We start from the raw sequence: 12,666 nt of genomic DNA on the forward strand, positions 1-12,666 counted from the left end.
GAAGTGGAAAATCCATAAGAAGTAAAGCATCTGGTCAATGCTTATGTAGTGTGACTGAAGTCCATGCATTTCCCTCAGTGGAGGGGGGCAGAAAGAAAATGCAGAAATGGCCAGTAGCTGAGGGAGCCTAGAACTCACTCTGGTTTCTGGGAGAGCTATAAGAGAAGGTGTTTGATCTTCTCTGGCTAATCACCTATAAGTCAATCCAACAGGTTTTGTAACAGGGCGACAGGTCATTTTGTAACTTGACATTCAGAATTTTAGAGGCACAGTTAGGCCTCCAGAAGGCATGGACTTTACATGTGTCAGTTATAGAGGGAAAAATCGACTGTCAGCTCATTTGGCCCATGGAACTAACAAAAGATTTCCTACAGAGCTGTGCTACTTAAAGTGTGGTCCTCGGACGTGCAGCACTGGCATTTCCTGGGAGCTTGTTAAAAAGCAGAATCTGGAGTCCACCCAGACCCACTGAGGGGGAATCTGCATTTTAACAAGATGCCCAGGTGATCTGTAGCTACACTAACGTCTAAGGAGCAGCTGTGTGATAGGCCACAAAACATACAACCTACACTTTAAGCTCCTCTAAATTCTTCTGCCTCCTACCTGTTTTCAATATATTGGAAAAAATATATATTTTTTACTGTGGCAAAGATGTATCCTCCAGCTAAAACCGTGTGTGTGTGTGTGTGTGTGTGTGTGTGTGTGTGTGTTGCCCCCCAGCTAAGGTACTCAGAAGCAACGTGACATTTATAATTTCCTTTTCAAACTGAGTTTACAAAGGCAAGAATTTTCTAAATTCTTTACTGCTTCTTATCATTTTAAGCAAATTCTATGGTTAAAAGAGATATTACCACAGATTTCTAGATTTTTGCTCTCTGCCTTTTCATATTATCTGGGAAAATAATTTTCCCCTACACTTATTCCCTTAAAGTCATTAGGAGAAATTCCAACTATTTTTTCATTGAGGCTTCTCATTATTGACATGGGGGATGGTGTTTTGCTCTCTGGGTTGAAAATGTGCTGGTAGTGTGCTACATTGCTAAGAATCCACTGAGGGGTATACGGCCTATCCAAGCCATAGAAGGAGTTCAGGAGGCATAGACCCCATCATCCCATGCAAGGCTATCCTTGCCTTGAGAACACTTCTCTTCACAAATGAGTGCCCAGTATCTAGTCCACTGATGCCACCATGGACTTCACCGTATCAGGAAAATATGTACTTCAATTTACCCTTGACCAAGGAGGGAAAAGGCCAGAATACGTTGAGGGAAAACTTACAGATAAATTTAAGTAACAATTACTGTAAAAAAGGATGGAATTGTCCTATAAACACCTGGATTAAGTAAAGAGGTAGAGGAAATGTACGGCTGAATCTAGGTCGGGTCCTCTTTGCAAGTTCAGTCTTACCTGATTGTCGAATCCGTTGAAGAGTTTGCTGCACCAGAACCTCTGATCGCGGGACAATGATGATGAAGTCCACTTTGCTGAAGTGGCCAAGGTCCAGGCTCTGGCTGCCGCTGTCTGCTATAGCACACACCTGGGATAAGAGCTTTCTGGCAACTGTAAGCTGTGGTTGATAAATTTGGAAGGTTTCATTATCTATATCTAAAATAAAAAAAAGTTATAGGAAGAAGATTAATTCACTTCTGTGATGGCCACTGTGAATCCATAATGGGGACATACCACACACACACACACACACACACACACACACACACACACACAGTAAAATAATGCTCTATCACGAAGAGCTCTCGCTTTCTACTTTTACTCTATTGTATTTAATAAATTGTCTATTTTCCCTGAAAACTTGGTTGAAAGGACATGTTCAAGAGTGGATGTGGTAATTTTACAAATGTATTATTTTAAAATCAATTGTTTCATAAATCACTAACTCAGCACTCTTCCCCCACCCAGAAATGGGGAGGGAGTGGGGTACAGACCACATTCTCTCAGCTGGAGCCAGGACTTATCTCTGGAAAGGGGAAGAAAGAGTTTCCAGTTTTCTTTAGGAATACCAGCTCAGGTTAGGGTGCCCTCGTTCAGCGAAGGAGGCAATGTCCTAACCATAATAATGCTGAGTTCCTCTGAGCTTTCTGGGCGGCACCGCAGTAAACATTTCCTCTCTAGCAAACCCATTGCAACATGATTTAAAATACTCTTCCCAGTGACTGCCTAACATAGGTCACGAAGACACCACCTTCACCTTTTTCACACTTAACTTTGCCAGTGCTTGTGACCTGGCACATCTAGGTGATGGTGGTCAACTCCAGTGCTGACACCTGTACTATCTGAAGAGACTCATGACACAGCCAGCTGGCCATTCAATTGGTGACACATTAGAAAAACATTGCCCAGATACTCTAAGTATGTCAGTAGCTTTTTATTACAAGTTATAACCAAGCAATCAATCTCTCTTATATGTGCATGCATGCACGGACACAATGAGACAGGCTTAGTCAGCTAAATGTCTGAGCAGGCAACATCCAATATTTCTTGAAAAGGCTGCTTTTTATCAGAAACACATGTGGAAGTCTCACTGGCACACACAATGGCCCAATTAACTGGTGCTAATTAATACTCTCTAAAATCAAACTGCAACACGGCCAACACAAAGATGGTAGTCCTTCCTGATACTTCAGCCACCACAGAATCCTGACAGTGAGTGCAGGTTTATACAGGTGGGCGGGCCTCCTACTGGCTGAGAGAACCCACTAGAAAAGCCCATAGCTGCCACTTTTAATAGTAGCCCCAAAAGTTTCTGACCCACAAAGATTACCAATCAAAGTAAGTCTGTCTTCTGATCACTAGGTCATTCCCCCCCCCCCCCCCCCGTCATTTCACAGATTAAATGGGTGGGGACTTCCGTAGGTAATGGGATAACTTTGAAAAATTTAACTTAGCAAATTTTGAAGTTTGAAGAAACCTACCAATATCTTTAAGCAATGTTTCTTAAACAGAGAATCAAGAATATGTATGTGGGAATTTGTAAGTTCTCTGAGAATTTATAAATTCTAACTTTGTTAGTAATTCAAAACAGTATAAATACATTTTAGATCATCTCAATGACCACCCGATTATCAAATAATGTCTAGAAGTAAAAAAAAAAAAATTGTATTGCCTGTATTTGCATTGTTTTTATGGCTGAACTGATGCTAAGCCATGCTACTTTCACTGCTGTGGCGATCCTAATATCTACACGATGTAGTCCTATCAAGTGGAGGTCAAAGGGCTGTCAGCAGCAGCTTCTGTGGATCTGTTTTATATCTATGTTTTCTCCCGTTATTTCCCCCCGCCCCCCATCCTTTCCTATGATGTCCCTACCACACGGGCAATTGGGGGAAAGAATCTGAACCGAAAGGAATCCAATCTAATGACTGAACTCCTCACCCCTGGTCCCACCATTCCCCTTTGCGCCCAGGCAGTTTGTGATAAGGCAGATGATGTTTTGCTATCGCTGCTGCATCTGCCGGGAAGGCCTCGTGATCCCTGATTATGTGTCTTACATGTCAGAGAGTAAACGAAGGTGATGGAGAGCCAGCCCTGCACAGACTGCGGTCTAGACGCTTTCAAGCAGTTCTTTGAAGGCCTCTGCACACCGACAGCTTTCTGGGCACAGCTGGTGGAGCTAAGGAAAGTACACCAAGGACCCAGGCATCTTTCCAGGAAAAAGGAGATAATGCTTAAAATAAAGTGTTTGGCTCTGATTTAAATTCTAGGACATATTTACTAAGAACAAGGTGTTTGATCCGGACCCCTCGGAAAGGCATTTTTAACCCAAGCCAGATTTATCATGTAGTTAATGATGAAGAGCCTGGTACAGTCTGCGATGTGAAGACGAGACCTCAAAACCCTCAGAAGGACTTAGTCTCTATGACGTCTGGCCTGAGGGCTGATTCCTGCTTTTGGTCCAAGGTGACATTACCCAGGTTTTGCGTGGGAATCATAGCAGCAGCCTCCTGAGGTGACACATATTCACGAAGGTCACCATTGAAAGGGGTAACAACACCGTCTCCTCTTCTTTGTTGCATTTTTTCTAGCAGCTTGTCGAGGTCATCGCCTATTACAAAATAAAGCGGAGATAAGAAGACTGCAAGGAACGCTGTGTTTTCACCAGGCTCCAGGTAGGGCGGTTAAGCTAGGTTCTCATGGAGGTTGTCAGGCAGCCAGCTTTTTAGATCCGAGGTTACACTTGGCCAACCCTGCAGCAGCGTCTCCTTAGCCAGAGCCACCCTCCTTTATATCATGCTTATAGTTTATACGCTTTCACATGCTCTATCTCTCTGGACCTCCATAATGCTAAAAGCGGGCAGGATGGGATCATGGTATCTCCACTTGACATTAAAAACCCGAAATCTGGAGAGAGAAACTGTCACTCAAGGTCAGATAGCAAAGCGGAGGCTGAGCTGAGGCCTCCCATTCTGGTACCCCCAAGCCCCCAACAGCCACAGAATACCGAGGAAAAGCCATTCCAAATGAAGGGAGGATGAAGGGAGCTCAGCCAGCAAGCTTACGCCCTACACTTATCTCCTTGACAGGCTAAGATTTAAACTCAGAAAATCACACAGCCAGGGTTGGTGATGTTGCTGAATCCTACGACCACTCACCTAATGATGTGGTTTTGAAATGCGATGCCAGGAAACTGACCTTTCCTGTGATGAGCTCATAACTTATTTCTTTTAGAAACTCACTTGTGGTGAGCATGCTCTCTGCCAGAGCTCTGGACTGATGCTGACCTGCAGAACAGAGAGAGAGAAGATGATGTGCCAGTGAACAAATGTTCCCTGGGACATGATTTATGATAGCGAAAATTGGCAACAACTAAAGCATATAATGATAGGGACTTGGTTGAAGAAATTTCGGCACATCAAAAGATGGAAAATTACACAGCATTTGAAATGACAATTCTAAACATAAAATGTTTATAATATGATGTTAGGTGAGAAAGAGAAAAAAATGACATTTCTTATGTTTCTAACTGTGAAAACATACCAGACCTGTGTTTAAAGACTAGGGAGGAAAAACCTTTAAAAATTGTGTTTACATGGTTCTGATGAACATCTGTCTTAAAATATAAACTTATGTTGTTAAGTTGATTTTAAAAATAATAACAAAAAATCTTAATGTATTACACTTTCTGAAAGAGACATATATCATGAAGAGATGGGAAGGCAGGTTTTGTCAAAGTGAGGGGGCTTGGTCTCTTTGGTAGGAAGAGCTGAGAGCCACTCACTAGAGAAGAAAAGCAAAATTTAGTCCAAATGGCCACTCAGGATGGTACCTGATAGAAAATCAGCATAAGAAACAAAAACACATTTTGTAATGTACCAACTTTCTGAACCATTTACCGAGAGTCAACATTACAATATTAAATATACTCTTCAGCGAGGAGGTGAACACATGAGCTAAGTTCCTGGCAAATCTGGTTCACTGACTTAGGCCACTTGTGGCATGGCATTATCACATGCTAGAGTGATAACATTTCCAAAACTTTTTAAGAAGAGAAGTTACATGAGACAAGGGTATCTGTTACGCGGGTATGCTTTGAAATAATGCCCCCACCACCAGCTGACAGGGACACCAGCCAAACTAAGGCCTACAAAAATCTGATCTGAGTAAAGGAGAAGTTAAAATTAGGAGGAAGAACCCAAGTGGGAGCACTTAATCAGAGATTAATTGCATGAATGCCTGAAACACCCAATAGCTATTTTTCAAATGGACAGATGATTGAATGAGTGGGTTAAAACAAAAAAAATCACAACAAAAAAATTACTCACCTAATACTACCACACAAAATTCATTTCCTCTGATTTTCGATGCACAAATTGCCACCACATAATCTGGTAGCCTTTGATAGTGTCTCATTTCACTGAGAGTCCTCAATGTCTCCGAAATGCCCTCTGCCAAAGAGTTCTGGGTCACAATCACATGAACCAAGTCTTGAGATACACTGGCAATTAATCTAGCCAGCCAGGGGAGTTGGCCTGGCGACACAGGTGTACACTGAGCACCCATCTGCAGGGCTCGCTCTCTCAGAGTAAATTCCTGCATAGCTTTCAGCATAATTTGCTCAAATTCTTCCCTGAGAGGTATCTGATCAGGACCTAAATTGAAGAGAATTAGAATTTTTTTTTAAAAAAAATCACAGCTAGAAAAGACAGACAGACATGAACGTGCAATCCTTTTAAGCCCACCATACCTACTCCAACTGTCAAATAAGCTTTTTCCTGTAGTGGCCATAAGAATAGAGCCCCTGCCAACCATTTTCCATTGTGAAATTACCATCTCTCTTCTCTGCCTACCTCAATATTTTTTATACAGTTAACTGATTTCAGAGGCAGAAAGGGTGAGGGAGAGAGAGATAGAAACATCAATGATGAGAGAGAATCATCGATCGGCTGCCTCCTGCACGCCCCCTACTGGGGATTGGAGCCCTCAACCCAGGCAGGTGCCCTGACAAGGAATCGACCCATGACTTCCTGGTTCATGGATGGATGCTCAACCACATTGGATGGGCTACCTCAATATTTTTTTTTAATGCAGGGTTTTGTTCTCCTTTATTCTAATCTTGATATCTTTAAAAGAGGTTGTACTCAGACATAGTATTAATTCTATTGTACGCCTTAGGAGATAGTCACTGAAAGTGGTATGCTGCCTAACCTATGAAAGTTGGCATTATGTAAATGGTTAATGACTAATGAAGTAAGAAGCTAACCTATTGATATACTATAATCAACCTTGGGTTTCACTCCTTTCTCATTGTATTCATAGGTATTATGTAAAAAACACTTTCATGTATTGCCTCTATACCTAATTTTGAGAATACTGTCTACAGGAAAATAAAGTTTAATTCTTTTCACTCCCAATTTACATGTAGGCAGCCTCGCCCTTTCCTCAGATAGAGAATGCTCTCACCACCTAGTTATTCCTCAGTATTCTGGGTTGCTAACTATGGCAGGCAGCCTTTTCCACCACCATGGTTGTGGCTAAGCTTCTACGGGTGACCTGTGGCCTCTGGAATTAGGGGGATTCTGTTTCTCTTATTCTCTTTAGAAACTCAACCAGACTTTAGGACAAAATAAACAAGTCAATGTTTGGCATCCAAATGACACAAATGAATTCCTACATTTAGTTTAAATTAAAACCAATGAGACTACGCTCACTTCTGCTATTCAGTCTTTTTTTTTTTTCTTTCTTCTTTTTTCTGTGTAGATGTTTTAAACTCAGGCTCTAGTAAACAGATACAGACTCCTTAGAGCAGTGATGGCGAACCTATGACACGCGTGTCAGAGGTGACACGCAAACTCATTTTTTTGGTTGATTTTTCTTTGTTAAATGGCATTTAAATATATAAAATAAATATAAAAAATATAAGTCTTTGTTTTACTATGGTTGCAAATATCAAAAAATTTCTATATGTGACACGGCACCAGAGTTAAATTAGGGTTTTTCAAAATGCTGACACACCGAGCTCAAAAGGTTCGCCATCACTGCCTTAGAGTCTGTGAGATCAGGCAATGGTCTCAGAACTCAGGGCTAATAGTCCTTGTGAAAAAAATACAGGGATAAAGGACTGGATTTCTGTAGGGGAAGGAGGCAATGTGAGTGAGTCAAAGGTTGAAGTGGCCTACCAGTACCTTTCCATCTTCTCTGGGAAAGTAAGAAAATGAAGGTTTAGTGATACTTTTAGGGTAGAAAAATTAAATAAAATATTACACATTTTAAAAATAAGCAATCTTAATTGGAGAAAATAGTTTTTCCAGGATTGGGTGGAGGCCAGAGGAAAGTAGAAGGATGAAATCCTAACAGATTTTTCTCTTCTATACATGGAAAGAGGGCCACAAAATTGCAACGCTGACATTGTGCTTGTTTCCTTTGTCCTCCACAATCAGTTTCTAGGGGGACGTGGATGCCTTCTTATCACCTAATCTTTATTTACTTTATCAAATTAGCATCACGGTTAGTGGTCACTAGGTACACAGTTGGTAGTGAGCTCAAAGTGGAGAGGTTTGCATTGACGGTGAAAGGAGTGAAACCGGGGGAATAACTAGGTGATGACAGCATACTCTAGCTGGGGAAAGTGAGAATCTGTCTAAATATAAATTGAGAGTGAAAAGAATTAAACTTCATTTTCCTGTGGACAGTATCCTCAAAATTAGGTATAAAGGCAATACATGAAAGTGTTTTTACATAATACCTATGAATATAACGAAAAAAGAGTGCAAGGTAAAGTTGATTATAGTATACCAGAGAAATGATGGCTTAAACTGTCTCCGATTTCCCTACTGCCTCTCATAGACACCCTGAAGGCTCAGAGGCCTGGTTAATAGGTGTGTCCATAAGACTCACTCCAAACTGTGACTAACATGTTCAATTAGGCTGCATAATTAAATCCAAATATTAAGGCATTCTGGGAAAATAAAATCATTGAACATGTTCATAGCATTCTCCATGGCCTTAAAACTCACTTTTATAGAGTTTTGACTGGCTTACTATTAGGAATTGAGAAATGGAAAAATGTATAAAAGTGTCATGAGGTAAGAGACTTCTTAAATTAAAATGCCTTGCTTCCAATCACCTGCTACTATTGCGTCCTCAGCCTTTATAGCTAAATTGCAGGAGCCTTTCCTCTACTTTTCACAAATTTAATAACAGAATTTGTTCCTTCAAGTGCTGATCTCCAGTAACTCAGCTTAGCTCGGGCATCAGTTCTGATGGCTTTTCAGATAGAACTACTTTCATAGGAAAAGACAAGGTTCCAACAGACTCAGCCATCCCAGAATCTCTGGATTTGCTGATTTCACTATCTACTTCAAACGATTTTCAGATTGTGAAATAACAGAGATTTTTTTTTTTTTTAAAGTGACTGTAGCGGAAAGGCCTGCTCCTTCTGAAGAATCTTGCTTTTCTTCCTGTTACCTCCAAGTAACTGAACCATCAAATTTTTAGATTTGCTTTTAGAAATTTGGATTTACTTTTCAAAAAGTCTATCTATAATCTACAGCATATGTGAAAATATTATTGCCCCCTTTTTCAAAACTTCGGAAGGCAAAAATATTTTTCAGTGACTCCAGATGAGTTAGTTGTTGAGAAGAAGCAATGTCCCAACATACACAATTTAGATTTAAAAAAAAAAAGAAATTGTTATTCATCTTGCACATTGAAAGATATAGTTAATTGGCTGTAAGTAAAAGCTAGAGAGAACTGATCCTGCAGGGTGAAGAAGAGTTTTATGTAATTGAATGAAAAGTTTCCTATTTTTTTTAAGATAGGAGCTTTTAGTTATTTAAGGGAAGACATTTTTGTTTTGACCATTTAGTTCATTTGGTTAACTTCAATTTTTAAACTATCATTAAGACCAAAAAAAATGCTTTCCTGATTGCCTTGGTTTGTTAAAATAGCATTACTCTATTTGTCCTTGTTTTACCGATTCTGGGTATATCTAAAGCTCATTTAAATCTTGGAATACAGTCTAAAGTCTGTACATACAAATTAAAATTATGATATCAAATGGGCTGCAGACATAGGTGGTTTTTATAATTTTATTACCCACTAATAAGCATGATTTACAAGTCCTAGGTTTATCATGAAAGTGGCTCATGAGATATCTGAAGCCTTGCAAGTTACAAAAGCCCGTGTCAAAGCAGATCCCAGGTCAAAGCAGGTCTTTGAGCTCTCAGGGCACCAAGAGTTGCAGTCAGGAATGCTAGCTGATGCCCCAAAGACCAAATCTGGCCTGCTGAAGCTTTCTTTTTCTTTTAACACCATTGAGCCCAGTGTTTATTATTCAACACAAAAATATTTTAAAATATGAAATAATTCACAAAAGTGCAGATAAAAAATTTTTAGATGTAATTTTACACCTTGAACATCTTCCTAAGTAAATCAGTGGCTTGAAGTCCTAGTGTGAGTATATAATTAGGCTGCATGTTAGATGGCCTACTGCAGTTTGCAAAATAAAGGACATTGCAATGTAAATGATGCTGAATCACTATAGTATTGTCAAAGCACCTGCATACACCCACTGTGGGGCTCAGAGGAATTATCAAATAGAGGAAGTGAAGGGTTCATGACCTATGTATCCCCCTTACCCTAAAGCCTAGAGAGCCTTCTAAGGTGGTCTAGTTACTACCTCAAAGAAGGAAAAAAGCATTATGGGACTACATCAAAGAGGTATAGCTAAAGAAGAAAAAAATGGGTGTAGGAATAGTAGATAAACAAGATAAAAAGACTAAATGGAAAACTGAAAAATAATTTCCAATGGCTACAGTTGCATTCCAGATGGTAGCTGCACTTTCAGAAAGGTCATTTGGCCAAGGAGGGGTGCTCATGCCTCAGCCCTTTGAGGTTCTGTCATTAAATACTTCGGAGACTTCAGATCCATCACGAGACTGAACACTAGGTGGAGCAATTTACCTGTCCTAGGACTCAAGCAAAGCTAAGACGGGGGATGCTACATCTGAGAGAAATGGGGAAGAAAGAAAAAGGAAATAGGCAAGTGGTGGAAAGGGGGTAAAATGAATAGGAAAGAAATGGAGGAGAGGAAAGGGGAAGTCACAGAGAATTGAAGGAAAAGATTGTTAGAAGTGAAAGAGGGAAAGTAAGAGATAGGCAGAATGCGAGAAAGTGGAGAATGTCACAAAAAAGAATAAAAATTGTCAACATCAAGTGATTCTTGAAAATAACTTACCCAGCCGCACAAGATACTGTATTGTCAGAAGAATCATGTTTTCCACACTCAGGAGTTGGCTGCCAGTCAACCCTAATTGTTCCATATCTTTGTTTTCCAACTGTGGAATCTTGTAGCAATTCACCAGCAGAGGACTCACAACAATGTCACCAACATTTCCATAGAAATAGGGTAAAGTGCCATAGCCTGCCCCAACAGAAGCAGGTCAATAAAGTTCAATCATTCTGAGATCCAATCAGATACACTGGCTCAACTAGGATCAAAAATGCTTAACAAAGTCCTCTGGTCTCTGAAATGACTACCAGACAAATCATTCAAGTATATCAATCCTAGGGAATTCACTCAGATGCTCCTAATCCTACCCTTACATTCAGCCAGATGAATAGGAAGCAAAATACTAAAAAATTATACTATCCCTGTTTCCCACAGAAAGGAGATGTTAATATCTGCCATAAAGGATTGATGAGAATTTGCAAAATATCTCTGTATCTTTTGTAAAATAGCAAGGATAAAAATATTTCCCCATAAAATTCCTGATCAAGTTTCTTTTCAGGTAAGTCAGAAAAGAACAAACTATGATAACCTGTGTCACTTATGGAGGCTTTCCTTGAAAAAATTTTAATTCATTGATCAACAGCAATATTCCACCATTTGCTGGTCATTGGAGGTTCCTCTCCTTTTGCTATCCTAGCTACTTTTATGTTCTCTTTCTAATGTCAATAAACAGTCTCAAATTATCTTAGAAGTAGATGGGACAAAAACATGTTAAAATATATACCCTGTTTTTGGTGGTGTAGTTGGAAGGACAGTCCCTCTGTGACTTTCTCTAAAAGGCAGACACCAAAGGGTCCCCAAGGCTTAATAACACTATGCATGCAACTCAAAAGCTCAGTAAGAACTTACTGATATATGGAATTTAAATAACTGGGATTTCGCCCAGGGGCTACGGGTCTAGGATCAGTGGACAGGGAAGTGTGATAAAGTACAGGACTTGAAATAAAACCATTCATTCCAGTAGGCTCAAGCCAGCTGGCAAGGAACGGACAGCACTTCACGTAGACATACCCTAAATGCGTGATGGGGATTAAATACCCGATCTGTTAAGTCCCAAAGGTAAAGTAGGCAGTCTCCTTCTGGTCTAGGTAGCCCCCAAATGAGAGGACTCTTGAGTGGGTGTGAAAGGCACTAGGTTGGTCTTAGAATCTAGGGACCCCTAAATGTCTATGCCTCCACTTACAGACAGCTTGGAAAGACTCAGACTCCTTAAAGATACTGACTCACAGATGCTTCCACATGGTCCAAATCTACAACTCTGGGAGCTCTTGGTTGTCCTGAGTGGGGTCTATTAGCTGGTTCCGCTTGTTTCTTTTCTCTGTGGTTTGTCTCCCTTTAACTGAAAAGTCCCCTTCCCTGTCTTGGCCACTCTTGCCCACCCTTCAGGACCTGGCTGAAACATTACGTTTGAGACGTCTTCTCAGACCCTTCTCCAGACAGAGTTACGCTCCCTCTCCTCTGAGCTCTCGCAGTTCTTAGCTGTGAACCTCCACCAGCTCAAGTACCATAGAGTGTTGTAATTGTCATTTACATGACAGACTCCCTCACTACACAGCGTTCCTTGTGGGCCCAAAGACTGCCTTATTCCCAACTTCTAGGCACACGTGTAGTGTAGCATGGAGCTGACCAACAAGAGCTGAAAGAATCAATAACTGGATAAATAAATATATTCATGAACACATGGATAAATGCACAAACAATGCAATGGAGAAGCACTTCTAAATTCCAGCTGACACAGACAGTTTGAAATTCCTTTGTCTTACCTATCAGAATTACTGGTCTAACGCCCGAGTTACTGAGCAGGTTTTCAGGAACAATTACAGTTTCCCCTGCAGGAATGGGTCGAGGCTGTAAAATTCCAGTTAATGGGGTCTGTGGAACTGGGGCAGATAGAAGGGACTCTGGAAAAAAGTAGTTTGACA

General features: G+C 40.5%; 1 protein-coding gene across 1 annotated transcript in view; it reads right to left on the bottom strand.

Annotated features, from left to right (window-relative positions):
- Positions 1-12,666, bottom strand: part of GREB1L (GREB1 like retinoic acid receptor coactivator) — a gene marked incomplete at its 5' end in the record, with an annotated part of 112,031 nt that overhangs the window by 55,017 nt on the left and 44,348 nt on the right. The window contains 6 exons of the mRNA XM_081097470.1: positions 1,408-1,605; positions 3,926-4,060; positions 4,608-4,736; positions 5,778-6,104; positions 10,691-10,876; positions 12,508-12,645. Of these exons, the coding sequence (XP_080953596.1) occupies positions 1,408-1,605; positions 3,926-4,060; positions 4,608-4,736; positions 5,778-6,104; positions 10,691-10,876; positions 12,508-12,645 (1,113 nt within the window). The remainder of the gene's footprint in view (positions 1-1,407; positions 1,606-3,925; positions 4,061-4,607; positions 4,737-5,777; positions 6,105-10,690; positions 10,877-12,507; positions 12,646-12,666) is intronic.

This window comes from Myotis nattereri, assembly GCF_964212035.1.
Source record: "Myotis nattereri genome assembly, chromosome: 8".
Lineage (NCBI taxonomy): Eukaryota > Metazoa > Chordata > Mammalia > Chiroptera > Vespertilionidae > Myotis > Myotis nattereri.